Source organism: Solanum pennellii, chromosome 3 (assembly GCF_001406875.1).
Source record: "Solanum pennellii chromosome 3, SPENNV200".
Lineage (NCBI taxonomy): Eukaryota > Viridiplantae > Streptophyta > Magnoliopsida > Solanales > Solanaceae > Solanum > Solanum pennellii.
In genome coordinates this window covers 18732141-18758691 of record NC_028639.1, presented here as the reverse complement: position 1 = coordinate 18758691, position 26551 = coordinate 18732141, and the positions used below count along the sequence as shown (strand labels likewise).

The following is a 26551-nucleotide window of genomic DNA, read 5'->3' as shown; positions in this document are numbered from 1 at the left end:
AATTACAACTAGAGATTCAACAATTAGCAAAGGCAAAGGAAACCTCTGTGAGACAAAAATCGCGGTGTCTATGGTTAAAAGAGGGGGATAGGAACACAAATTACTTTCAAAGAATAGCCAACTCCCACTGGAGATACAACCACATTGACAGATTGCAGGTAGGAAATGACCTCATTGAAGGAAAAGAGCAGGTGAAAGAGGTAATTCTTGACTTCTACCAAGAGTTATACTCTGAAAACGAATCATGGAGGCCTACTACTTCTTTTGAGGGTCTGGGTAGTTTGAGCTTTGAAGAGAAGACTGCTTTGGAGCAAACCTTTGAAGAAGAAGAAATATTGAATGCAATCAACTCATGTGCCCCAGACAAAAGTCCAGTGCCAAATGGCTTCTCTATGGGGTTTTATCAGAAGTGCTGGGAATTATCAAGGAAGATATTTTAGGTGCGCTCAATCACTCCACAACAATTGCCACATGGTGAAATCTTTTAATGCCTCTTTTATTGCACTTGTCCCTAAAAAGAAAGGTACGATAGAACTTAAGGATTTTAGGCCTATCAGTCTTATTGGTTGTGTGTACAAAATTTTGGCCAAAGTGCTCTCAAAAAGGATAAAGAAGATGATCGGGAATCTAGTCTCTGGTTTTCAGAATGCTTTTGTTCGGGGAAGGCAAATCGTCTTGATGCAACACTTATTGCCAATGAAGTACTAGATTGGAAGCAGAAAAGTGGTACTCCAGGTCTGCTTTTTAAACTTGATATTGAGAGGGCGTTTGATAAATTGAGTTGGTCCGTCCTTGTTTCAATCCAAAGGCAAATTGGATTTGGAGAGAGATGGATTAGGTGGATCAGGTATAGCTTCTCCACCATACAGTATTCTGTACTAGTAAATAGAAGTCCTATGGGTTTCTTCTCTCCCGGTAGAGGCATCAGTCAAAGGGACCCCTTATCACCCTTCCTTTTTATTCTGGCTATGGAGGGTTTGAGTAGGATGTTGGAGAAGGCTAAACAACTTTAATGGATAGAAGGCTTTGAGGTGGGCAATGGTTATGGTCCACCAGTCTCGATCTCACATCTTTTATTTGCTGATGACACCTTGGTTTTTAAGAAATCTCAAGTGCAATATCGTAGACTCACCCTTATGCTCTTTGAAGCATTGTCAGGTCTCCACATCAACATGTCCAAGAGAACTATATACCCTGTAAAGAGGTCCATGATCTGGAAGATATGGCAGATATCATGTGTTACCCTATTGGCTCCTTTCCCACCACATACTTGGGTATGCCTTTGGGTGCCATGAATAGATCATCTCAAGTTTGGAATGTGATTGTGGAAAAGTCTGAGAGAAGGTTAGCCTCTGGCAACAACAATACCTCTCTCTAGGGGGAAGATTAACACTCATCAATAGTGTATTGGACAACATTCCCACCTATTTTATGTCCTTACTCATTCCAGCAGGTGAAATAGTGTATTGGGAAGGCAACAAGGACCACAAAATTCACCTTGTTAAATGGGTTAAAGTCACTTTGCCAAAACAATATGGAGGATTGGGGATAAAAGACTTGGCCTTACATAACAAGTGTATGCTATTGAAGTGGCACTGGAGATACAATCAAGAGGCGGCTGGCTTGTGGAAGGAAGTGATCCAAACAAAGTATGGTAGTGACAGTCATTGGTGCTCTAACAAAGTTAGTACCTCTTATGGTACGGTGGTCTGGAGAGATATAAGGAAACTGTAGGAAATATTCTTCAGTGATGCTTCACTTATGGTGGGAAATGGGGAAATATTCAGTTTTGGAAAGATTTCGCTAGGAGACACTCCTCAAATGAATGTTTTTCCAAACATTTTCCTGGTTGCATCTCATCCAGACTCAACCATCTTGCAGTACAGGGAAGACAATGTGTGGAATCTGATCCGAAGGAGAAATCTTAATGACTGGGAGTCGGAAGAGGTTTTTAGCCTTATGGCCACCATTCAGACTAGTGCAATCAACACGCGGGGACAAACTTATCTGGAGACATAGCAGGGACGGATTAAAGCATGCTACCTTCAACAAAGCTCCAAGAAGACCTTAATTGATCAATGGCCATGGAAATTAATCTAGAGAACTAAGTTGCCACCTGAAGTTGTTTGTTTCAGTTGGATTACTCTAAAAGATTCTTGCTTGACTCAGAATAATCTCATGAGGAGGAAATTCCAAATAATCAGCAGATGCTACATGTGCTTGTGCAACTCAGAATCTATAATCACTTGTACCTTCATTGCACAGTTGCAACAGGCAAATGGAACATGTTCTCACTTTTTGGACTCACTTGGGTCATGCCAAGGTCATTGAGAGAGGCCTTTGTGTGTTGGAGTTCTTGGAAAGTTGGGAAGTCCATCAAGCGGATTTGGTCTTTGGTTCCAGCCTGTATTTTGTGGTGCTTATGGACGGAGATGAACAAAAGATGTTTTGATGGCACCCCAACTCCCATCTCTACCGTTAAAAGAAGATGTTTGATTACTCTTTTTGGTTGGGTTAATCTCTCTCCCGTACTTAGTGTCAATTCTTACCTAGAATTTATCAGCTTTATAGATCTCTATTTTTAGCTGTTTAGATAGCTTTTTTGCCTTTTTGGGAGCTGATATTTCTTTCTTTTGTAATCTGTGCATCTGCTTGATGCTTTGTTAATGACATTCTTCTTACTTCATAAAAAAAAGGAATGGGCACGGGTTGCAGAAAACTTGGATAGGGAACATTCTTATCCTTGTTGCTATGAAAAACCTCACATTCAGATGTAAACTGCACCACCATTTGTTTCATTGTAGGCCAATAGAATAGTAGATACAACCTTTTGAAAGTTCCAAGTTGGCAAGAGCGCCTTCCTAAGTTAGAAGCATGGAAGGTCTGGATTAACTGATGCCTAAGAGGTCTATTTGAGCGCACATAAATCTTCCTCTTCCTTCTCAATACTTGTGAAACTGCCACAGGTTAGGACTATTAGTATCCACGGTCAACTGTGTAATGAGCTCCACAGCCATAGGATCACCTTCATAGCTGGTTGCAATCTCTTGGACCCGCAATTGAACTGCTACACTGATGGCATGTAGCTGCCTTCTTCACTCAAGTGGTTCTTCTCCAAAAGACCACTTGGACCTTTTTGCATACAATGATTGAATAATAAAGTGTTGGGCACCAACAGTAAATGCTTTACATGCTCTGACAATGATTTAATATAAATGTGGATATCATCAAATAACACCAAAACAAACTTCCTGAGGTACAATTGAAAGACCCGATTCATTAGGGCCTGAAAGGTGGCAGGGGCATTGGTAAGCCCGAAGGGCAATAACCTTAAATTCATAATGCCCAATGTGAGTCCTGAATGTTGTTTTGTACACATCTTCAGCCTTCATTCTGATTTGATGATAACCTGCCCTGAGATCAATTTTAGAAAATACCATTGCTCCATGTAACTCATCTAAAAGGTCATCAACAATCGGAATTGGGTACTTATCCTTCACTGTAATCTCATTCAACCCTCTATAGTCTACACAAAACCTCCAAGTGCCATCCTTTTTCTTAACCAATAGCGCTGGTGAGGAAAAGAGGGATTGACTATGACTAATAATCCCATTTGTAAGCATCTCCGAAATTGCTTTTCTAATCCCTCTTTTGGTAGTGATTGTATCTATAAGGTCTTAGACTAACTAGTGAGGCTCTAGGCTTTAAGTTAATAGCATGGTCGAGTTGTCTCACTGGTGGTAAAGACTTTGGCACAACAAACACAGACTGGTACTGATTCGACACTTCTTGTATAGTGGCATCCACCTGATCATTGTAGGACTCTACTCCTGGCATGACTAGATGAGCCATCAATGTTTGACCTTTCCGGATTAGCCTGCCCATGTCACTACCACTGATCATACTCCAACTACTCTTGCCTGGAATAACATGTAGAATAATTTTGTTGTTTCTATCATTTGTCACACACTTTCTCATGATCGAACTTGGTAGGATTATTTGTCTTCATCCAATCAATTCCTAACACTAGATCACATCCTCCTAAGTTGATTATTGTCCAACTAAAACAAAAGCAACTAGTATGGCACTTCACATAATGCCCATCAGTTACTCCTACGCTACTATCAGACAAGATACTTAAACATATGGCCTCCATAACCTCCTGTTGTATCTCTCCTTCAATGATAAGATCTGGTGGTTCAGGTGCCTTTATTTCATTTGGCAGTATGGCCTTTTCTTCACCCCTCATGCAATTCAACTGATTAACCTTACAATTGTGTCCTTGTTAGTACTTCTCTCCGCACTTGGAACATAAGTTGTTGCTCTTTCTGTATTCATACACTTTTGGGGTTAACATAAAAGTGTTGGTCGAGGGTTGTTCACAGTAGTAGGTTTGGAGTAATTTGAACCACTAGAAAAAGTAGGAATTGGATTGCTTCCCATAGCATTTTTTGTAGAGCTAGACCCTTCCACCTGAGAGGAAAAGTTTTAGTTGTCATCCTGTTCTTCTTTTGAGCTGCTTCTATTGCTTTCTCATGTAGTTAGCCTGCTCCATAGCCTTTCTGAATGTTACTGGCTAAAACATTTTAATCCCAAACTTAATTTCCTCCTTCAAAGCCCCCAATAAAACTTGACATGAAATGAGCATTATTCAAGGTTGGATTCCATATTATCATTTTGGGCTTTCAAGTCTTCAAACTTGCCAAGGAATTCATCTACCATCCCTATTTGAGATAGCTTATTAAATTCCTCAACTGGATGTTCAACCTGATTCCCCAAATCTCACGCAGAGTTCCTCCTTAAATTCAGCCTAAGTAACTACTTCTCTATCCAAAACAAGTGAATTATACCATGTCTCGGCAAGTCCATTCAAATAGAGTGCAACTCCCTCTACGTTTTGATTATCAGCAGTTTTGTATATGTTAAAGTACTTTTCACATTTACGCAACCATACCTTAGGTTCATTCCCTTCGTAGCTTGGTAATTCCCATTTAGGAGGTGGAATTGGCAATCTGGCCATAGCTTCCTGTATGGGATTTCGTAGCAACCCATCTTTAATTGGAAAAGCACCTTCAGGAGCTCTGTCTAGAGTTGTTCCAAAATAAGCTCCAAGGTTCCTCTGATTCCTGCTTGAGTTTCGTTGAGTTCCCTACAAGTTGTAGTGAGATCTCCCAAAATTTCGTCATGATGCAGCAACTTATCATCTAATAGCTTCATCCAGGTCCCTTCAACCATTTTCACCTTCACAAGTTGAGCGAAATTTGGCTCTGATATCAATTGTTAGAACCTTACCTCGATTCAACAATTATCGAACTGAGTTTTAATAAACCAGTGGAGCTTTTTAGTAATTTTTTTTGATCAACTTAATTGAAGGAATTACAAGTTATTACAATAGAAAATGAATCGAAAGTTTGGAAGTTTCTATACATTGAGTCCTTACTCTGCAGAAGAAGAATGAGTGGGATTAGGAAGGAAGAAGAAAGGAGAGATCTGAGGAAAGAGAGAAGAGGTGAGAAAGATACCAATTATCCGTTCAGCTTCTCTTTCCTATGTAGAGTTGGTTAAATCAACATGAATTATGTTGGTTTGGCATTGTGATGGCGTAGCTGCATCACCACCCTCTAATCTCATTAATCTACATCTAATCTGGGTTGTTGCTTCTACCTGGTAGTTATAACTACTTATTGGAAGCCCAAGATTATGACATGTTGAACAGGTAAGTGATTAATAATTGGTTCTCCTCCCTCCTTCCTGAAAAGCATTTGGGGATGTAAATTTGTGTTCACATTCTCTACTATTAGGACAACTCCCATGTTGTTGTCTGAGCAAAGACGATTTCCTCGTTGTTTAGTGATCCATATTGATGCTAGCGGAAATGTGTTGTCAAAGGCAAAAAGCACAAAAAAGCTCTAAGGTCCGTGGGGGCTTTAAGCGTAAAACACAAATAAAGTGTAGGCTTAACTGAAAAAGGTGCAAAGGGAGAACAAAATACAAATATATATATTTAATTCAAAACTAATAATTATAACATGAATGACAAATATATGGCGAGAAAAATTGAAAAAAAAAACTATGATAAAGTGAAATATCAATTGTTTAGTGTCACTTTTTCATAAGAGGCTCATTAGCAAGGAAAAGCTTGCCTTAGATACTTGACGACGACATTGAAGCGCAGATAAAGCGAGGCAAAACGCTCACAACATGTTTTGAGCCTCGCTGCAGGGCTTAAGCGAGCTTAAAGCGTGCCTTTGATAATACTGAGCGGAATGCTCTTGATCTTCCTTCCATATCAATCATAACTATGGTTATACTGCGCTTCTACAGTTCTCTATTTTGAGGAATGACAATCTTTTTGCTTATATCTTTTGATGTGATCAATATAACATGGAGTCATGCAGAAAATTAACAGTTGCAAAACTTAAGCGATGATAGTCAAAATCAAAAGCGAAGTATATTAAACTAGTGTTTGATGCTTAATATGATTTGACCAATCTACTTATGAGAAAACTAATGATATAAAAGAAAGCATTGAAACTATCAAGAGAAAAATCTCTTCCTAAACAAGACTTTTTAACTCTAAAGGATTACATTGCGGATGCTATTGTGTTCTTATGAAGAATCTTCAATTTATAAAATCCAAAGCCTTTTGTACTACGAAAGAGGGTAACCCAAATATCAAAGCTATTTATATTTTTCTTTTGGGAAAAGTAAAAAATTAATTATGATGAACTCTATTCCCTATCTTCAATAAAAGGTAAATCCAAATATGGTAAGAAAATTTGGGCAAACCTTAATAATTCTTCTTGACAACAATCATGATTCCCTTTCTTCACATAATTTCATTGCTACTACTTCCGAATTCCGATAATTAAAAGCAGGTATTAGTTAAAGTTGGAGCTCTGTGTGTTAAAGTGAGCATGGGTTGTGTAATTAAAACATGGAATGGAATAACTTGTATTGAACAATGTCACAAGTACATGTATATATATACAATTGGTAGAGGTTCTATCATAAGGTAAGTAAACATCTTACACATCTCTCCTATGATTTAGCTAACTATATAAGGTAAGAGAATATCTTTACATATCCTATAATCTTTTGTAATACACCACTCAAGGTGGAGCATTGATATTAGTCATGCTAAGCTTGTTACACAGATAGTTAAGTTTTCATTGAATGCCTTTGTGAACAAATCAACTAGTTGCTCTCTTGTCTTCTCGTAGCCAATGGAAATCAAGTTTTCTACGATCTTCTCACGAATGAAATGACAAGAAACCTCAATATGTTTAGTTCTTTCATGATACCCCGAATTTGAGGCAATATGAAGAGCAACATGATTATCACACCGGAGTTCTGCTGGTGTTTCATGTTTCAATCCAATTTCAGTTAAAAGATGATATATCCACATAATCTCATACATAGAGTGTGACATAGCTCTGTATTTGTATTCGAACACTGGATCAAGATACATCACTATGCTTCTTACTCCTCTATGATTTTATGTTTCCTCCAACAAAGACTAAATAGCCTACCGTAGATTTTTCATTAATTGTAGATTTAGTTTAATCAACATCTGTAAAACACTCAAGTATGTCTGTGATTGTTATACAGTATGCCAAGTCTAGGAGCGCCTTTTAAGTAACATAGAATTTGTTTCAAAGTTGGTTGACTAATGTTTAACTGTAGGTGCACACATGAATTGTCTGACAACACTTACAACAAAGGCAATGTCTAAATGAGTCATAGTGAGGTAGTTTAACTTCCTAACTAACCTTATTTATCTTTTTGGATCATCTTAGGAAATCACCATCATCTTTTATAAGATGCACATCGGGAATCATTAGAGTATTGCCAAGTTTTGCTTCCAATTTTCTAATTTTTGCAAGTAGGTCAAGAATATACTTTCTCAAAGGTAGAAGAACTCCATTCTTGCTTTGATTGGCTTCTACAAAAGCATTTCAATTGGACGAAGTCCTTCGTATGTAAACTCGTATGCAGGAAAGACTTAAAGGGAAAAGATTCATGCATAATGTTTTCCTGTGATGACAATGTCATCAACATATACAACAAGGAGGATAGTGCAAGCTGTTGGTAGATTGAATGATCACATATTCTCATTTTCAGTCCAAATCGTGAACCATCTCACCGAACTTGCCAAACCAAGCTCGAGGGCTCTGTTCAAGCCATACTTCCCCTCGAGCAACAAAATTGGGTGGCTACTCCATATACAGTTTCTCTTGAAAATCACCATGAAGGAATGCATTCCTGATATCTAATTAATGTAAAGGCCAATCCTCAAAAGTAGCTGGAGAATGAACAAGCAGACAAAATAGAGTTTGGCAATCTGGGAGAAGGTGCCGAAATAATCCATTCCATAAGTCCGAGCATACCCTTTGGTAAATTAGAATAACTAAAAAGACGATATCATGATGTAAGTTTGTTATTCCTTGCATTATAGGTGTTGCTGCGTCTTGAGATCCTAATTTTCATGATTTCATTGCATCACAAGTAGAGATTGTGAGGAATAATCACTGGTCTTGCCAAAAAACCATCTGGATCAACTTTAACCGAAAAAGACCAACTTACATGTCACTAATTTTTTCCCTTTGGGTATATCCATCGAATCCCACAAGTGGTTTTTCTCTATGGCATGTATTTCCTCAAGCGTTGCATTAGACCATCTAGAATGACTCAAAGCCTCCTTCGCTGCTTTAGGTACAAAGATGGAGTCTATAGAAGCAATCAAAGATCTAGATGTGGAGGGTAAGCGGTTATAGGAAACATATTTAGTAATTGAATATGTGGATTTGCAAGTACATGTACCTTTACGAAAAGCAATTTGGAGGTTAGTGTTTTTTGAAGTATCAGGCGGAGGAAAATTTGATGACAAAGGAATTGGTGCAAGACATCTATCATTGGTATCTCTTCTCTTTGAGTAAACTTGAACAATTGGCACTTTTGCTAGCGCAAATAAAATAACTATTGAAGGCACAATAGTGGATAAGTGCTCAATAAAAGTATTAAGAAACGAAAGAACAACGTCATCTGATTTTTCTGGTAGAAAACGAGTAACCTGATAGACTAACCATTCATCTTACTTTTCTTGACTTGTAGAAATGAGAGGTGCATACAAGAATGGTGTAGTCTCTAAAAATACCACATAAGGGCATCTCCAATCCTACACTCTATTTTACTCTCCAATATAGAGTTTTCTATTTTTTCAGACAATCAACTCCAACCAATTTTCTTTTTTTTTTCTCTAAAAAATAATCTCTCTCTCTTCAATATTATATTATTATTTATATTTATATTTAATTTTCTTATTTCATAATACAAAATCCATCTTTCTTTTTTTCAAAATAATCACTCTACAATTTTCATGCAATATAAAATTATTACTTTTCAAATTCTTTATTCAATATAAAATTATATTTTATACTAAAATTTTAAAAAACTACGAATAATTGAGAAAAAGAAATCAACAAGCACAACAATTTTCTCGATCATACACTAATTTTTTTTCCAAGTATTGTTAAATCTGAAAATGACCTACCGGATTACTAAATTATTGTTGTAATTTTTTAAATTATTATGTTATGTGTTGTATTTTTATCATGTATTTAAATTATTGTGTCATGTATTGTATTTTTAAATTAAATTTTTTACTGTATCATTTAAATTTTGTGCGTTCTTCATAGTGAAAGTCAATAATAATATATAATTATCTCTTAAAGTGATGAAATTTGAAAAAAAAATTGAAATATTGTTAATTCAGGTTAAAAGTAGTATAAATATAATTTTTAAAATATTAAATTACATTAAAAAAGAATTAGAAATATTAGAAATTTAATTAATAGTCTTATATGAAAAATAATATGTTAGTCACAAATGATAGAAATAATATTAAATTAATGAAAAAGTGAAATAGAGAGGATGAATAGTAGTTCTCCAAATTTGGAGAACTACTATTCACCTCTCTATAAATAGAGAATAGAGAGCTTTTTAGGGGGTGAGTGGTTGGAGATCCAATTCTCAATTTTACTCTTAAAATATTGTAAAAATGAAGAGTAAAATAGAGTTGAGTTGGAGATGGTCTTTGTTGATGCCATATATTTTCCAAGTTCAGTAGAATAACGCTTATACCTTCCTAAAGGCAAAAATATACCAAGAAAACACACTCCAATGTGGGAATCCGATTTGTTAACGAATGATCGAACATCTTGAACGGAACATGTACTTCCATACACCTTAGGTTCCACTAGAAATATTGACTTGTTTGGAAAGAACATGATAAGGCATATCACCACTAAGTACAATAGATGGCATGTGATTAATTTGAAAACTAGTCATTGAGACCGAATTGGCCTAAATTGTTTAGGAACCTTCATTTGGAATAAGAAGGCACAAGCTGTCTGAAGAAGATGTCTTTTCTTTCGCTCAACAACTCCATTTCCAGATGGTGTATCAACACATGGAGATAAATGGAGAATACTGTTGTCTCACGTAGGACCAAATCACTTTTGACATGTATACTTTTGCATTATCACTCTTCAGAATACACATATAAGCATTGAATTGAGTTTTAATTTCAGCATAGAAGGCACTAAAGTGAGTAAACACTTTAGAGCGGCTCATTATAAATTAAATTCGTGTCATCCGAGAGAAATCATCTGCATAAGTGACAAAATACTTGTGCCCAATATTGGAAATGACATGACGTGGTCCCCAAACACTAGAATTAACTAACACAGCCTGCTTATTAATTCTTGGACCTACAGAGTTGTATATTTTGCAAACAAACATGACTCACATTCCAATGAAGAAATACTCTGAAACTGAGGACATAACTTCTTACCAGAGGTAGAGAAGGTTGTCCCAATTGACAATGTGTTTCTTGTGAGAAATATATGGGGAAGAAATATTATTGAATTGTGTATCTAAATTTTACATTGAGACCCTATTTATAGACACTACATTAGAATCCTTTTCCAACTAGGAATCCTATTCCTGTTCTTATTCGTATTCCTATTCCTATTTTAAGTAGGAAATAATTATTCTATTCTAACATCCCCCCTCAAGCTGGTGCATACAAATCATATGTATCTAGCTTGTTACAAATGTAATTAATACCAGGACCTATGAGGGACTTGGTGAAGCTATCTGCAAGCTAATCATTTGAATTCACGAATTTTGTAACAATATCTCCTGAGAGTATTTTTTTTCTCTAATAAAGTGACGGTCAATCTCAATGTGCTTAGTCCTTTCATGAAACCCTGGATTTTATGCGACATGAAGAGCCGCTTGATTGTCACATATGAGTTCCATCTGATCAATTTTGCCAAATTTTAGTTCTCCCAGTAAATGTTTGATCCAAACTAGCTCACAAGTTGTTGTCGCCATTGCTCGATATTCTGATTCCGCACTAGATCGAGCAACCACATTCTGTTTCTTACTCTTCCACAACACCAAATTACCTTCTACTAAAACACAATATCCGAATGTCGAATGTGTGTCAAAGGATGATCCTGCCCAATCAGCGTCTGTATATACAATGATATGCTCATGGCCTTGATCCTCAAAGAGTAGTCCTTTACCAGGAACTAATTTTATATATCGTAGAATACGAACCACTTCTTCCCAATGACTTTGACAAGGGGAAGTCATAAACTGACTTACAACACTCACAGGAAAAGAGATGTCAGGTCTAGTCATTGTGAGATAATTCAACTTTCCAATGAGCCGTCTATTCCTTTCAGGATTACTAAGTGGCTCCCCCTGTCCTGGAAGGAGTTTAACATTGGGATCCATAGGAGTGTCAATAGGTCTACATCCTATCATTCTGTCTTCTCAAGAATGTTTAAGGCATACTTGCGTTGGGAAATAACTATACCTGAACTAGATTGAGCAACCTCAATACCTACAAAATACTTTAATCTGCCAAGATCTTTGGTCAGCCATAGATAGAAAAAGGCGGACAGATGCTATTTCAGCCACAGGAGCGAAAGTGTCAGTATAATCTAGCCAAAATATCTGAGTATACCCTTTGGCAACAAGGCGAGCCTTAAGTCGATCAACCTGCCCGTCTGGGCCAATTTTGACTGCGTAAACCCAACGACAACCAACCGTAGATTTACCTGCAGGAAGGAATACAAGCTCCCAAGTACCACTTTTATGCAAAGCAGAAATCTCATCAACCATAGGCTTTCTCCATCCAGAATGAGAAAGTGCCTCACCTATAGTTTTAGGGATGAAAATAGAGGACAAAGATGACACAAAGGCATAATGGGGTGATGATAGACGATGATAACTTAAGAAGGTATAATGTGGGTTAGTATTTCGAGTGGATCGTATACCTTTTTGAAGTACAAGTGGTTGGCTAGGAGGAGTCAAGTCCGCAGTAGGAGCAGGGTTTAACACATGACATAAATCATCTGGGACTAGGGTTGGATGTGGACGGCGATGATACGTTAGTAGTGGTGGCACTACAATCGGAGATGTAGAAGTAACCATAGATTCTTCAGAGGTTGGCACAGGTAAAACTTGAGGTATGGGTAAGACCATAGATACATCAGGATGATCAGAAGATGTATAATAACATTGAGACTCAAAAAATGTAACATCAGCGGGCAGAAGGTATCAATGAAGATCATGTGAATAAGACGATACCCTTTTTGAACTCTCGAGTAACCAAGAAAGACACATTTGAGGGCACGAGGAGCTAATTTATCTTTTCCTGGGGCTAAAATATGAACAAAGCATGTGCTCCCAAAGACACGAGGGGGATAGGATAGAGATGTGACTGAGGAAACAGTATGGAATGTGGAACCTTATTTTGAATAGAAGAAGAGGGCATTTGGTTAATTAAATAACAGGATGAAAGGACTGTGTCGCCCCAATAACGCAATGGAACATTGGATTCAATGAGGAGAGTGCGAGCAATCTCTATGAGATGTGTATTCTTTCTTTCTGCGACACCATTTTGTTGAGGAGTGTATGGACAAGATGTTTGGTGAATAATTTCGTGGTGAGACATAAATTTCTGAAACTGGGTAAGTATTCTAAGACATTATCACTACGAAAAGTACGAATAGAAACACCAATCTGATTTTGTATTTCAGCAAAGAAACCTTTGAATATAAAAAATAACTCAGAACGATCATTCATTAAGAAAAACCAAGTGCATCTCGAATAATCATCAATGAAACTAACAAAATAACGAATTTCTAAGGTGGAACTGACTCTACTAGGACCCCAAATATCATAATGAACTAATTGAAAAATAGACTGAACGACCCTCAGTACTACGTGAAAATGTAGCACGAGTGTGTTTTCAAAGTTGACATGACTCACAATCTAATGTGGATAAACTAGACAAACTAGGCACCATCTTTTGCAGTTTGGATAGATTTGGATGTCCCAAACGTTTGTGAATTAGGTCTGGGGAATTTGTAACGGAGCATGCTGTTAGGGAATTAGAAGAGGTAAGATAGTAAAAGCCTTGTGATTCATGCCCTGTTCCAATCGTCTGTCCTGTACTCCGATCCTGCATGAGAAAGAAATCATCAACAAAAGTTATGCTACATTGTAGGGATTTCGTCAAACGACTAACTGATGCTAGAATTAACGGAGAACGAGGGACATAAAGAACAGAGTCTAGGGTGACAGAAGATACGGGTTTTGTCTTTTCCAACCCCTTTTGGTTTTGTTTGGATCCCATTGGCTAAAGTAATAGCTGGAAGAGATTGTGAATAAACAATATCAGACAAAAGTGATTTATTACCAGAGATATGATCAGAACCCTTTGAGTCTATGACCCATGATCTAAGAGTCTAGACTGTGACACACAAGTAAAAGAATTATCCGTAACAGAAACATGAGGTTGTGCAACCAAAACTACTTATGGAGACGTTTGTTTATTTGCACGATACCGAATGAACTCTCTATATTCCTTTAGAACAACAGGATCATAACTGGGTGGTGGACCATGCAAAATATAACATATGTCACGAGTGTGTCCAGGTTTATGACAATGACTACACCTGGATCGAGGTTTTCCAGAACGTTCTCTCCCTCGTCTATTCTCCATAGACTAATATGTACGTCGAAAACTGTCGGAAGTGCTACACTAGTCTGAAAATTTTGGAAGCTGTCGGAATCTGCCCATAGTAGCCTGAAAATTCTGATTTCGCCGGAATCTTGCCGAAAATGGCCCGAAAATCACCGGAACCCTAATCCGGTGATTGGATCTAGAGAAAACTGGTCGGTTCTGGTCGGAAATACTGGGCGACCCCAACAGAAGAAAAATTCTCAAAAAAAGTGACCGGAGAAGCACTCACACGCCGACGCATGAACAAATCTCGCCGGAAAATTCCCACCTCTGATCGGCGCGTGGAGGGGTATTTTCTGATGGGTCTGGTTGGGGTTTGGTCACCTGAGCTTCCTGAGCCTCGCGACGGTGTTGTCTTTTGCACAACACCTTTAGACCGAAAGATGCTGCAAATCAGTCCCACCGTCGTCACCGGAATTTGACACCAGTGACTTGAAGTTCTCACAAATGCTCTGATACCATGTGAAAAATATATGGGGAAAAATATTATTGAATTGTGTATCTAAATTTATATTGAGACCCTATTTATAGTCACTACATTAGAATTCTTTTCCAACTAGGAATCCTATTCTTATTCTTATTCTTATTCCTATTCCTATTCCTATTTTAAGTAGGAAATACTTATTCTATTCTAACATTTCTGATGGAGCCACGATACTAGATCAGCGAACTGACCGAGACTCTCATTCATCAAGTATGTAGAGTTAATTGGATACATATCCTTTAGCAATAACCTGATTCGTGGTAAGATTACGAAACAAACAATAATCAAAATAAGGTCTTTGGTAACTTTGCTAACAAAATCAAATTAAAGGCAACTTTGGTAGACTAAATACAAATAACAGGGCAATCGATGAGGGTGGTTGAACTATCCCAAATCTGCCACTTTTACAAGTTGATCCATCATCTACCTAGAGAGGGTGCTTTGTCTGATCAAACGCTAGAAAAAATATTAGGATTACATGTCATGTGATTTGTGGCATCTAAATCAATCACCCATTTACTTGAAGAGGTGATAAGACATGTTTTATCTGGCTCAAGAAAGACATTAATCGAAGTGTGGATCCTTTAATGATTTTTGATGTTGAGAGAATTTAGCAAACTCCTAGCCGAAACCAAAACTGTTTTATCTGATAATGGACCAGAGGCAGTCATTTTCCTAACTAATAGATTCATAGTAAGTATCAGAGTAAGTTCATTGAGAATCCTCCAAAGCTAAAATATACCCAAACCAGGTCTTCTTTAGAAACAAATAAAACTCCCATCGAGTAAACCACTTGAAACATTGTAATGTCTGAACACACAGACAATATTACTACTAATAATTCACATTTCTTTTTTTCTTGTTGCTATTCCTTTTCCCAAGTAAAGTGAAAAACAAAACAATCCAACACACCATTTGCTTAGAGGAACCAAAAAGTTAAAAGTTTGAACCAAAAAATGGGTTTTGCTTAAAGAAAGTTTTTATCTTTTTTCTTTATTTCTAATTAGCAACTAATTCCATAGATCTGCAGCTCAAAACCTTAACATTTTCTACTAAAGTTACTACCTTTATCCTTTTACACTTCAACTAGGGAACTTACACAAAATCAACCACTAATGTCAAGGCAACCTTGGAGCTTGAAGCATGGACCGAGATTTGTTCCTTTTTTTTCAGTCAAGAACTTCTTCCAACAAAATTGAATAATCGAACTTCACAAAATAGAAACCCTAGCCATAAGTATCAGCCAACCAATAAGAGGCACAAGATGAAAACCAAAGAATTAATTCCAACACTTCATTTGAACAAGTTCAAACAAAACAAAGGACAAATCTTCTAAAATAAAGCAGAGGACTTAATCAGGTTCTTCTCAAATAAATAGAGGACTAATATGATCCCTCAACTAAAGTTCCTCTAGCCAAAATCAAAGAGTAGAACCTCCAAAAGAAATAACCATTATTATATATTATTTATAGATTTATATATCTATTAGATTAGAGAAGTAAGTAGAAATTGGAAAAGAATAACCACCTATAGATTAAATTAGAGAAATGATGTAGAGAATTGAAGCAAAAACAATGATCTGACTAGATCTAACTGAGAGGACCACAAAATTCTTAGGCTGGAAAAGGCAGGGCGATGTTAGAGAGGAGAACGGTGTTCAGGGAGTAAAGCTAACTCCGGCGAAGCCAAAGATCTGGCTTTGATACAATGTAACTAATATATGGAATTCAAGAGCTTATATTTCACTATTTCGGAAATACATGTATTTATACAATTACTAGTGGTCTATCAAATGTAAGTAAATATCCTACACTAAATGAACTAGTGGTTTGTGTATATGGATTTGGGCAATCCGTCCCTCTTGAGTCAACTTTTGAAGTTGAGTTAGGTCAATGTGTCATATCTTTACATGGTATTAGAGTCAGAATCATCCCTATTTGGGCTCTTAGTCTACGCTCTAGTTGGGCGTGGATGTGAAGGTGGTGAGTGGGTTAGAGTCCCACATCTATTGTGTAATGAACGAGTGGTCCGTTTGTTTAGATTTGGACAATTCTCCCTCATGAGCTAGCTTTTGGAGTTGATTTAGGACTTAGGCCTAGGTGTCATTTGTATAGGTTGAATATCGGAGCCCATGCATTCAAAGTAAACATGGATTGATCATTGGAGCCCAAGTGTTGAAAGTAAGCAAGAGTAGAAAGTGAAGCTTATGCATTAAAAAGTAAGCATGAGCTGAAAATTAGAGCCCATGTGTTAAAAGTAAGCATGACTTAAAATAGTTTTTAAAGATGTAGCAACATGATTGTTGAAAATATCTCCATATGTAGTACTTCAAACTTTTTTTTTGACAATTCTTTTATCGGCAAATTGGTTACAACTTGTGCTGAACTTGCTTTGAACCAGTATTCAACCTCATGAACCATTTGCTCGAACATAACAAGGTGTTATGCGGAAACTAACAATTGCAAACCTTAAATGAGGATAGATTAGAAACAAAAGAGAAGTATAATAAAAGAGTGCATAACACTTAATATGATTTGTTCAATGACCTACATATGAGAAAACTAATAATATTAAAGAAAGTGTAGAAACTATTAAGAGAATAATTTCTCCCTAATTCTAAAGGACTACATTGTGGATGTTGTATAGTGCATATCATGGTTAACGGTGCCATTTGATGTGTGCTCAAAGTTGCAGTTGTACTTCATTAAGAGTTTTCAATTCTTTATCCTCTCATTGATATATTCTTCTAGCTTTTCGTAGAATTTACAACAGTATGCTGATAATTTTTTCATTTCCTGCTATCCACTTATCCATCATATGAAACATCCAAACTTGTTCCACTGTACTTTTGGTTCCTCAACAATTTTGTTCATCTCCTTGCACCTCTTTTTTGAGATACAAAACTTTAACTTGGTGTGGTGCTTCGTTCTTGAAGCATGTTAACCTACAACCTCGACAATGATTGAAAGCTATCCATAAAATTGACATAGTTGAAAAAGGAAGCCCAACACCATGCATCCATCATGTAAACATACATTGCAACTACACGATCCGTCAAAGTCTTCTTGGCAGTTCTATGGGATGTTCAACTCTTTTCTTGCCTGATCACATCCTTCAAATTCTTCGTGAAATAAACTTCTATAGGACCTACCACCGGTACATCTACAAGTTGAAGAAAATATTACGTTTTTCTTTTATTTATTTTCTTGAGAGAAAGGGTGTTGATAAATCATGACCCTCATGTTCGTTCATTTCATTATCCTCATCATCAAGATTAGTCACGAATGTTTGATGATTCATTTGATGTCTTATCTCATATTTTTTCTCAACATACTTTCCTAAATCTTCCTTAACATGCTCTTTGTACTTTGGATGGGATATGACGTTGCTATTACCATCTCTACGATGTTTGTGACAATCAATTCATACTTTGGTAACTGTTGAGAATATAATTAAGTAAATAAATGTGTACTCTCTCGAACAACTTAACCTCTTAGATAAGATAGGGACACACTTCAACATGATATTTTAGAGCAGACAGAGGTCCCAGGATGGAATCTCACCAACACCCATTATCAAAATGAACTTCCACGTACTTGGCCCATGAAAATATTTCAGGCTTGCACATGGAGGGGGGCATGTTGAGAATATAATTAAGTAAATAAAAATGTGCTCTTTCTAACCGTTTAAGATTTTTTATGAGATGGTTACACGCTTCATCAGTAACCTTGTTATGAAATACGTTGGATTGAACTTTGCTTCCATAAGTTCAAGTTGGGTCACTCCTTTCATCAGATGATTCCATTTAAATTGCTGTTACTAGAAAAAGGAAATCCAGTGAAATAGAATAATGAGGCAGAGAGACGAAAATTATATCAAATAGAAAAAGGACTGCAAGAGACAGAGAGAGGAATAAATATAATAATTTAGAAAAGACTGCTATCTTGTCTAAAATCTTCGTTTTATTTATTGAATTATATCTTCAACATCTTCAGTGTCTTAGAGAATTGACTCACATCCCACTTTTTCCTCGGGGAATCTATTGTATCTTGATCCCAACATTTTAATGGCTCATCTGTCCTTCTGAAAACCCCTCACATCCCCACTTAACTGTCCTCACTTTTAGCATCTGCATATCCATTGTAGTAATTTATTCATGAAAGATGCGAATAAAGTTGTCCAATGCATTGTAGAGGACTCAGACTCATGCTTGTTATATCCGACGTACCAAATTATCTTAGCTTTATTCTCAAATATCCATTGTGCAAGGGACTTCTTAGTTCTGAAAAAGATTCTGATTCCTTGATTTGTTATTTCTTTTTCTGTGTTTTAAAAGAGGGGGTAATTTATTTGTCATAGAAAGTGTACCAGTTGCATGAGCAAAAGGAGGGACCTAAGAGAGATTTTTTCACTTTTCCAAATAACAAACTTTGACATATGAACTTCTGTATATCCATAATATCTCCTCAGGGAACGCTACAGAGACCTCATAAAGCAGTGCCAAGCAATGCATTCCAGTGTAGGAACTGGTTCCCTTGCTTATGTTGTTGGGTCCAAGGTCATGGACATGAGAACAAGTTCCAAAGATGATTGCCAAAGAGAAGCTGATGTCAAAAGTAGTCAAGCTTCTGATGTAAATACTGACAATTTATATGGTTACAGTGATTTTGATAATAATTGTATAGACACACCACATACACATCAAAAGGAAAGCTCTACTGATTCCGGTGACCTTATAAGTGCAAGGGGAAGCACAGATGGGGCAGCATTGTACTCTTTCTCTTCTGTGCCTACTTTGGGTCCATACTACTGCCGATCCACCGAACTTGGGGGTGAAGCATGTCAATCAGAATCGGTAAATGAGAACTATTTTGATTTTCCTGCCTTACCTGTGACTGATTTATTTGGAAAGAGTATCAAAAATAAAAAAGGTCATAGGTCATATGGTAAGAGAAATTTAGCAAGGCGTAAATTGAAATATGGAGAAGACAAGATGCACAGTTTCAGAATAAATAATAATGCAGATCTAGTCGTAGAAGCAAATGTTTCCTCATATGACGTGTCTCATTCCCTGAACTCTGAAATTGAGAGGGTTCATCCTAATGGGCCGGATTCAGTGTCATGGTCTGGAAAATTCCAAGAACGTGAAACAGAGATTCTTACCAAACTCAGAATATCTGATGCACCCGACACACCAAATATGAATGCGAGAACACCTCCAAGAGGTGGTTTCAATGATGAAAGAGTGTCGGAATGGCTCTGGACATTACATCAGATAGGTAAGCTCAGCATTAGTGGTCACCTCTTTCCTACAGAAAATTTATTTCTTTTACCTCGATGTTAATGGTATTGAAATAGAATTTCCTTTTTGGCTTTTAGTTGTTGATGTAGTCAGAACAGATAGCCATCTTGAATTCTATGAGGATAGAAAAAATTTGGCTAGAATGTCAGATATCCTGGCTGTTTATGCATGGGTTGATCCGGCAACGGGATATTGCCAAGGTTGTTCCTTTTCTTCTGACGAAGTTCTTTTTGCTGTATCATTTCAAAGCTCTTAAAGTAATTCCTTTATTTTCTTCTATTATATTTTCTAGGAATGAGTGATCTCTTGTCTCCTTTTGTTGTTCTGTTTGAGGATAATGCTGATGCATTCTGGTGCTTTGAGATGCTTCTACGGAGAATGGTCTGTACAGGAACAACAATTCATGCATTATTTCAGTCTTTAGTTCTTCATTGTTATTCCTTTTCTTTTGGTGCTTGTGACTTTATTTAGTGTTTCCTTTTCTTCAGCGTGAGAACTTTCAGATGGAAGGGCCAACTGGTGTCATGAAGCAATTGGAAGCTCTATGGCATATTGTGGAACTTACAGATCGTGAAATGTTTTCTCATTTGTCAAGCATAGGTGCTGAAAGCCTTCACTTCGCCTTCCGGATGCTGTTGGTGCTCTTCCGCCGAGAATTATCTTTTAATGAGGTTCTTTGTATGTGGGAGGTTTGTGTTTCTGTTTTTATCGACAATTGGAATGTTAGTTGCAAGGTGAAAGGACATGCCCTAATGAGGAAGCACCAACCCTTTAGCAGGAAAAGTACTATAGCGTCAGAAGTTTTCTTGTAATTTGATGGATTTGATACTTGGACCCTTTTCTTAATGAGTTCTAATTTCTGTGCTACTTCTCTTTCTATTTTCCTATGAATAGACAAAGAGATGATTGAAAAGTATAGTGCCACGTCTATTAATAATATACATCCCAAATTTAGCTCTATCTACTATTTAGCTTTATAGCATCTTTTGGGAGTAGCCATATAATCAGCTAAGTTAGCCTTGTTCAACATTTCAGGGATACAGCTGTATCACCCTTCAAGCTCTCTACCATTTATCACCACCGGCTTATCCTATATGTACTATCCATCATCTACACTCTAAAAAACATATCATTGCGAAGATTTGTAGAAAGGAAAAGGAAAAGAATTATAAAGGAGCGAAAATAGAGTTCAGAGATCTCATATGACTAAGATTCCATTCAACACGATTGTCATGTAATAATATTGATATTTAATATGGATAGTTTTTGTTCCATTTAGTCACAAGCATGTCTTCTTTCTCTTCAATATCATTAGATGTTCTGTGTTTACGAATTCTCAAAAAAAAAAGTATCATTAGATGTTTTGTGTTATTTCATCTGCTTAACTTATTTGGACTTTGCAGATGATGTGGGCTGCAGATTTTGATGAATCAGTTGCTTTTCGTCTAGAGGAGAACTGCCCTGAAATATTGGTCATTCAGATTCCAAAGGAATCTGAGGCTGAATCAGGAGAAGAAATTGTTGAGAATAACAATAGTGATTCAAAGGATGACTCACCCTCTAAACATGGAAGTGGAGAGCGTACTGTCTCTGCAAACAACGGGATGAAGCTTTCCTTAGCTCATCCATTTTGTGGCCTTACAAAGAATTTTTGGTCCAAAAGTAGTGGCATGCACAGTGTTAATATAGTCTCATCAACAAGAAGTACTGTTGATGAATTACCAGTTTTTTGTGTAGCAGCTATTCTTGTCATGAACCACCAGAAGATCATTAAACAAACTCACTCAATTGATGATCTTATAAAGGCAGGTTTATTTAACTTAACATAGACTGTGTTGTATACTGATCGTTGAATGGATGCTTTTAACTGTGTGATTCTGTCTTTTTCATTGTTAATTACTTTGGTTTATGTGTCATTCTGATTTTGAAAGGTAATGTGAAGTGATCAGTTCAGCAACTCTATGTGGTGGTGCTTATTTTCTGTTTATTTAGTCTCTTCCTTTTTGTTTTGGACTCCACAAGAATTTGCCTATATTTCGTATTTAATCTTCTTATAACTAGTCACTAGATTACACTACTACAGACAAAAACATTTTGTTGCAGTGAAGATTTTCTCTTTATTTATTTCTTTATTTGTTTTTCATTTTACTTGATCCTGATGGTTTAGCTACTAATATCGTTAATTGTTTCGTGGAACGTGTTTCCAAAACATTAGCTAGTTATTATGCTAAAATGTCAGGTTTTGGCATTACATCTGAAACCTCCTCCTTAGTTGTGTAACTTTTGAGCATGCTGTGATGTATCTATAAACTCGTGATCAACCATTACTTCCCTAAAAATTGCTTTGTTTATGTAAGTCCAAGTGTAGTCAACAGGAACTTAATGCATCTCTATTTGCTGCTGAAGGGTTAAAAGTAAATTTTGAAGATGCCAGATTATTTTTATTTTTATCATGCTTGTTATATTTTAAAGTGTGTATGTCCTACCGTTGATATATCAATTTACTATATTAACATGCTGATGGACCTTGGACTTCACCTCACTTCATGAACATGGCGTTGTTTTCTCCTTTAGGGGCGGTGATTGATTATTCTGTCATTTTGGCTGGTTTTTCAGATGCCACCTCATTTTACCTTGGTGCTATCCGATGTGGAAGTTAGTCTTGAATTATTTTGTGGAACCTCCCTCTCTCTCTCTCTCTCTCTCTCTCTTTGTATTTGCCTGTCTTATGAATTATGAATTTGTTTGGAGTTTACACACATGTACACATCGCATGAAAACTATGAATTAGTTGGGGTTAAATTGTTAGTATTTACTGATAATTATATGTTGAACATGTATCAGATATTCAACGACAATATGTTAAAGATTCGGGTCAAGAGGTGTGTACGGACTGCCATCAAACTGCGGAGGAAGTACTTCTACAAGGTTGTATCTTCTAACCTGGCATTGGGATTTTGATACTTTTTCCTGCTCAATGGGATCATTCAAGTTTTCATACGAGATGGCACCATTTTTTTAGTTCATATTATTAATATTTCATCTGGACAAGTTGGTCTTGCTAATAAAAACCTACTGTTTTTTAATGTTCTCTCCTGTTTGAAGCAGCTGATTAAAGGTAGAAATCCAGCAGCCCAAAATGGTGACTGAGTGTTTGGACTCTTCCATTTGTTTAGATGGCAAGTCAGATCTCTCATGTGGAGTTGTTAACTGTAATATGATTTTAGCGTTGGAGTGCGGAACAATTATCAGATATAGTTTTCTTTGGAGTTTATACAGCAATGTGGTTGGCATTGAGTATATGTCCATGCACTACCTTCACGCAAGGTACTTAGCAGTTTTTTGTTTCTCATCTGAACCCAATAAACCAGTCTTGTTTGATTCCCGAAATTCTTGTTTTTGTTAATTTATGAGACCTGACTTCTGATGGACCATACAAATTTCCTCTCTTGTTTTTCATGCCTGGGGTTTATTTTTAGTGATTGTTGGACAACAATTCAACCACATGAGAAATTGGCTGGAGAAGCGTAAAGGATTTTAGGTTTAAATTAGCCAAAGAAAATATGATTTCTTGAAGTGATGGAATGACTCAAGAAATATCCTCTCAAAATGGAGTTGTTAAGAGGAAGAATAGGCATCTATTTGAGACAACTCGGGCACTTCTATTCCAAATGAAGGTTCCTAAACAACTTTGAGTTGTGCATTCTCTACTGTTTGTTTTCTAATATATTGTGTGTCATCGAATGTGCTTGTTGGTAATGTGCCTTACACTGTTATTTTTCCAAATAAGTCACTATTTTTGATGGAACTTGGGGTATTTGGAAGCTCATGTTATGTTCGAGATGTTCAACCACCTATTATCTAGTTGGATCCGAATGCATTGAAGTGTGTTTTCTTGGGATATTTTCTCCTTCAAAAGGGTATCGGTGTTATCTACTGAACTTGGAAAACATATGGCATCAACTGATGTGGTATTATCGTAGACCACCATTCCCATATCTTCGATTCACGGAAGAAAGATGAGTGATTGGTCTATTAGGTCATTCGTGTTGTGACAAAAATCAGATGATGTTATTCTTCCGTTTCCTAGTACTCCATTGAACACCAAACCACTACTGTGCCTTCAACCATTGTTCCATTTGCACCAACAAAACCGCCAACTATTGAAGTTTACTCGAGGAGGTGGAAAACATATGAAACAATTCCTTCGCCACTTGATTCCCCCAAAAACTCTTAACCTTTCTATTGCTCCTCATAAAGGTACATGTTAGTGCAAATCCACATATTGCATTGCTAATTTTGTCTCTTATGACCACTTATTAGCGCTTTGATTTCCTCTCTAGACTCCATCTCTATCCTCAAATAGTGAAGAATGCCTTGAACCACCCTGGATGGCATGACGTAATGCTTGAGGAGATGCATGCTTTAGATGAAAGTCACGCTTGCGCATTTGGTGGGTTTATCCAAAGAAAGAAATTAGTTTGGTGCAAATGGGTCTTTGCAGTCAAAGTTAATCTTGACGGCTCCGTCGCAAGACTTAAGGCTAAACTTGCGGCTAAAGACTATGCTTAGACTTATGGGGGTGGATTATTTCGACACCTTCTCCCTGGTAGCCAAGCTTACCTTTGTCCCTTGTTTATTTCCTTGGTTGCTTCTCAACATTGGCCTTCAAATCAGTTGGATATCAAGAATGCAATTCTTCCTGCTGATCTCAGTGAAGAAGTGTAAATGAAGCAACCACTTGGGTTTGTTTCTAGGGGGATTATGGGGAAGTTTGTCATATGTGAAAATCTCTGTATGGTCCAAAGCAAACATGTTGTGCTTTCGTTGTTTATGTCGACAATATTGTTATTACATGAGATAATTTGCAGGAATTTCTCCTTTCAAGAAGTTTTTACATGCCAAGTTTCATACCAAACAAGTGGGGCAGTTGAAATACTTCTTGGGCGTCAATTTTTCTAGTCCCAAAGAAAGTATGTAGTGGCCTACTTGCATAAACTGGAAAATTGGGAGCCAAACTATGTCGTACACCAATAGTTCCTAATATACTTTTTACTAAGGATGATGGTGACCCTTTTGATGATCCGGAAAGATATGAAAGGTTGATTGTGAGAATGAACTAACTTATAGTGATTAGATATTGCATATGCATTAGTATCATCGGTCAATCATGTCTGCACCGACAGTCAAACATTGGTAGCCTTGGATGAATCAATTTGCATTTGGCTGCAGAATTGATGATTTGCCTAATCCATTATGTTTCAAGTCTTCTCTATGGATATTGGGAGTACTTGATAAATTTAGTCTTCAGGGGAGAATGCTATGTAAAGTTTACCTTAGTGTAATTCTTACTATGCTTGATAATTTGTCTGTTGATATGATGTTCCCGATAGTAGAAGTACTGTAATCTGGAATTGTAGCCGAACACATATTTGGTACCTGTAATGGTTATACATGCAGATACTTTTGGTATATTTCATATTATAGCAAGTGTCTCAGTATGCTATTTCCTCTTTCAAATTTCGAATATTGTCATGTTAATTGTAATGGAGAACTAAGATGCACCTTTTTGTATTTTTTTCTGCAGGACTGTTTAGTTGCATGTTTCATTTACCTTGGTTGGTGAATACAATCAAGTGGTTAGGGAACACGAAATTTTGCTGTCATAAAGTTAGTGGCGAGGATTATGTATCAGCAATTTCGATAAACTTGTCAGCATTGAGATGTCAGGGGAAAGTTTAAAGAGTTGATGAGAATTAGGAATCCCCTTCAGACAATATTTCTGGAGGAAAAAAAAGATTCTTTCATATCTTTGTTACCCAATTTGTCTTCAATCATCACAAGTTAGAAACAGTAAGAAAGTATATATTTATCCGGGCCAAATGTGTTGTACGATACTTTATATGGGAACGTCCATGCTCGTTAATATGCAATCTCAGTGTAGGTTATAGACCTCCCATCTCGTTCAACGCAATGGGACTGAATGCTCTTCAGAGTAGGTTGCATATAACATATTGCTGTCATCTCTCTTTCACACACACATAGTAGTTGCTGATCAACTACAAAAACAGATTCATAAAAGAACCTTCTATTGTAACTTTGTTGGTGATTAGTATATTCTTGTCCTTTTTCTGGTGTGAATTTTGTTTTAGGTGAACACTTGATGAGACTTGATTTGTCATGCCGGCCTTTTTTTTTTACGAGAAGAGTTGTCAATGTCCTTTGTCCATTGCATGAAACAAGATGATCAAATATTGAAATTGTAGATAGAAAAATGAAAAACATCAACTTTGTTTTGTTTCATGAATCACTTGGTCAAGGCAATATTTTTGTTAACTTGTAAGAAAGATAAAGGGATAATGCACAAGTACCCCCTCAACCTATGTCCGGAATTTCAGAGACACACTTATACTATGCTAAGGTTATATTATTTTCTGAACTTATTTGATAATAATTTTCGATCCCTTTTTGGCCTACGTGGCACTATCTTGTGGGTCAAACGCAAGTTGATTTTTTTTCAAGCTAATGTTACGTAGGTCGAAAAGGATAGAAAATTACTTATAAAATAAATTCAGGGGGATAATAAGACCTTAGTATAGTATAAGTGTGTCTCTGGATTTCGGGCATAGGTTGAGGGGTACTTGTGCATTTTTCTAAA

The 26551-nt window shown here is 36.7% G+C and overlaps 1 protein-coding gene across 1 annotated transcript in view; it reads left to right on the top strand.

The window, feature by feature from the left end:
* The window catches only part of LOC107014979 (small G protein signaling modulator 1-like), a 49812-nt gene extending 23760 nt beyond the window's left edge, over nt 1-26052 (top strand). Inside the window, exons 5-12 of the mRNA XM_015215119.2 lie at nt 19062-19870; nt 19971-20093; nt 20186-20274; nt 20382-20582; nt 21297-21698; nt 22738-22821; nt 23002-23220; nt 25481-26052. Coding sequence (XP_015070605.1) covers nt 19062-19870; nt 19971-20093; nt 20186-20274; nt 20382-20582; nt 21297-21698; nt 22738-22821; nt 23002-23043 — 1750 coding nt within the window. The 3' untranslated portion in view covers nt 23044-23220; nt 25481-26052. The remainder of the gene's footprint in view (nt 1-19061; nt 19871-19970; nt 20094-20185; nt 20275-20381; nt 20583-21296; nt 21699-22737; nt 22822-23001; nt 23221-25480) is intronic.
* Nucleotides 26053-26551: the final 499 nt, after the last annotated feature.